Below are 2,500 nucleotides of genomic sequence, written 5' to 3'. Positions count from 1 at the left end.
TATGTATGTATGTATGTATGTATGTATGTATGTATGTATGTATGTATGTATGTATGTATGTATGTATGTATGTATGTATGTATGTATGTATGTATGTATGTATGTATGTATGTATGTATGTATGTATGTATGTATGTATGTATGTATGTATGTATGTATGTATGTATGTATGTATGTATGTATGTATGTATGTATGTATGTATGTATGTATGTATGTATGTATGTATGTATGTATGTATGTATGTATGTATGTATGTATGTATGTATGTATGTATGTATGTATGTATGTATGTATGTATGTATGTATGTATGTATGTATGTATGTATGTATGTATGTATGTATGTATGTATGTATGTATGTATGTATGTATGTATGTATGTATGTATGTATGTATGTATGTATGTATGTATGTATGTATGTATGTATGTATGTATGTATGTATGTATGTATGTATGTATGTATGTATGTATGTATGTATGTATGTATGTATGTATGTATGTATGTATGTATGTATGTATGTATGTATGTATGTATGTATGTATGTATGTATGTATGTATGTATGTATGTATGTATGTATGTATGTATGTATGTATGTATGTATGTATGTATGTATGTATGTATGTATGTATGTATGTATGTATGTATGTATGTATGTATGCCCCTCATCAGCCGCCCCTGACCTTCTCGTGAGAGTGCTCTTATCGTGGGGCACCGCTCCACCTCCCTCCCCTCGCGACCCCGGGCCCGTCCTGGGACACCCGCTGTTGCTCAACATGTTCATTCCGACAGCTGCAAAAGGCGAAGCCAAGCGATGAGAAAATCCCAAAGGACTAAAAACAAAAGACAACATAGATGCAAATATTACGTTACGAGTAGCCCTTTTTTTAAACTCTTTGGCGACCGTATAGGGGTCCTTCTCACCTGTAGAAGAAGGCGAAGTAGCTGAGGACGAAGGGCGGGGGACTCCCTCTAAAAGCTACAACCCGCTGGGCCACGCACCGTGGTATCAGGCCAAGCCACCGATGGCCCCGCCATCGATATGCACCCTATCTTGCAATTCAATTATCTTGCATAAGACTGATCAACACGTGCTGTTCGATGTATTTGCGAGGGCTAACCTAACCTAATCGTAGCGTGTCAACAGGGAGTGGTTTGTTGGTTTCATTATAGATTGATTTCGCTTTGATCCTGAAGGTAATGGGATGCTCATAATGAAGAAATATTTCGCAAATGTTTGATGGATTCCATTAAGGGACAGAGATAGAAATATAAATAGATATAGATAGATAGAGATAGATAGATAGATATATATAGAGATAGATAGATAGATAGATAGTAATAAAAATATAGAAGATCTAATAGATCGATAGATTAATATAGAATCTTGATAGATAGAGAAAGAAAATAGATAGATAATAGAGAGAGAAGAAGAGAGAGAGAGAGAGAGAGAGAAGATGAAAAGATAGGAAAAGAAAAAAAGAAGAGAGAAAGAGAGACAGATAGAGAGATAGATAGATATATAGATAGATAGAGAGAGAGAGAGAGAGAGAGAGAGAGAGAGAGAGAGAAATCCGACAGACAGATTGATCGATATATAAACACCCAGACACGTAAATTCGGATTCCCTCTGCCCTTCTTACCTATTGCCATATTCGGGAGGTAGTTTGTATGGCCAATGATGTGGCTGTGAACCGATCGTGGCGTGAACCTTCCGGGCGGGCTGATGGTCTGGTACTGTCCGAGGGAGCCCATGGCGTCGACATAGAGGGACTCGTGGGTGTACGGGAGGCTCACGGGCGGCGACGGGAGGGTCGGGCGCGCGGTACGTGAAGATATACGAGTCACCTCTGCAAAGGAACGTCGGGGTTCAAAGCGTGTCAGTGTATAATCTGCTATCCTTCTATAATTTTTCGAATGTTGGAGAGATAGAGGAGGGGGAGACGAAAGATTGGTAAAAAAAGGATAAGGGGAAGGATGGAGAATTAAGGCGAGAAGGATAGGGGGAAGGATAGGGAAGAAGGGAAGGAAATGAGGGGAAGCGGATTAAAGATAGAAGGAGGGAGGAATAGGGCAGAGCGGAAGATAAAGATAGGAAGATAGGAAAGGAAAGAAGAAGAAAAAGGGGCGAGTTCCATGGGTGGCCAGAGCGGAGAGCATTGATGGTGCTGTTAAAAGCTACTGATTTCCGTTTGCTAGGGGCGTGTGTAGTAATAATTGTGGTGAACAAGTGTGGGTCTACCTTAGCGTAGCGTACGACGGGGACTGCTCGGAGGAGTGGGCGGGCGGGGGCGGCTCGGAGGTGTGGGCCGGGGGCGGCTCCGTATCGTCGGGGCCGCGGAAGGCCTCCCCGACGCGGCTGAAGGCGCTCTCGATGCTGGGCAAGCGCGCAGGGGCCATTGGGGCCGCGAGGTCGCTGCCGCCGATGTCCTCGTCGCCGCGGAAGAGCTCGGCCGACGGCAGCCCCAGGCTCTCGCTGCTGCTGCTTCCCCCGGACACGT

At 43.4% G+C, this 2,500-nt stretch overlaps 1 protein-coding gene across 1 annotated transcript in view; it reads right to left on the bottom strand.

The window, feature by feature from the left end:
- The window catches only part of LOC122266886 (uncharacterized), a 45,611-nt gene that overhangs the window by 9,370 nt on the left and 33,741 nt on the right, over positions 1-2,500 (bottom strand). The window contains 5 exon segments of the mRNA XM_086552412.1: positions 683-698; positions 700-791; positions 924-1,052; positions 1,643-1,849; positions 2,228-2,500. The exon segment at positions 2,228-2,500 is cut by the window's right edge and continues 947 nt beyond it. Of these exon segments, the coding sequence (XP_086408538.1) occupies positions 683-698; positions 700-791; positions 924-1,052; positions 1,643-1,849; positions 2,228-2,500 (717 nt within the window).

The sequence above is a fragment of the Penaeus japonicus genome, unplaced genomic scaffold (assembly GCF_977035675.1).
Source record: "Penaeus japonicus unplaced genomic scaffold, GWHDUDI00000001_assembly GWHDUDI00000026, whole genome shotgun sequence".
NCBI lineage: Eukaryota > Metazoa > Arthropoda > Malacostraca > Decapoda > Penaeidae > Penaeus > Penaeus japonicus.
The sequence above is the reverse complement of the archived record's forward strand: the minus strand, read 5'-3'. Positions and strand labels throughout refer to the sequence as shown.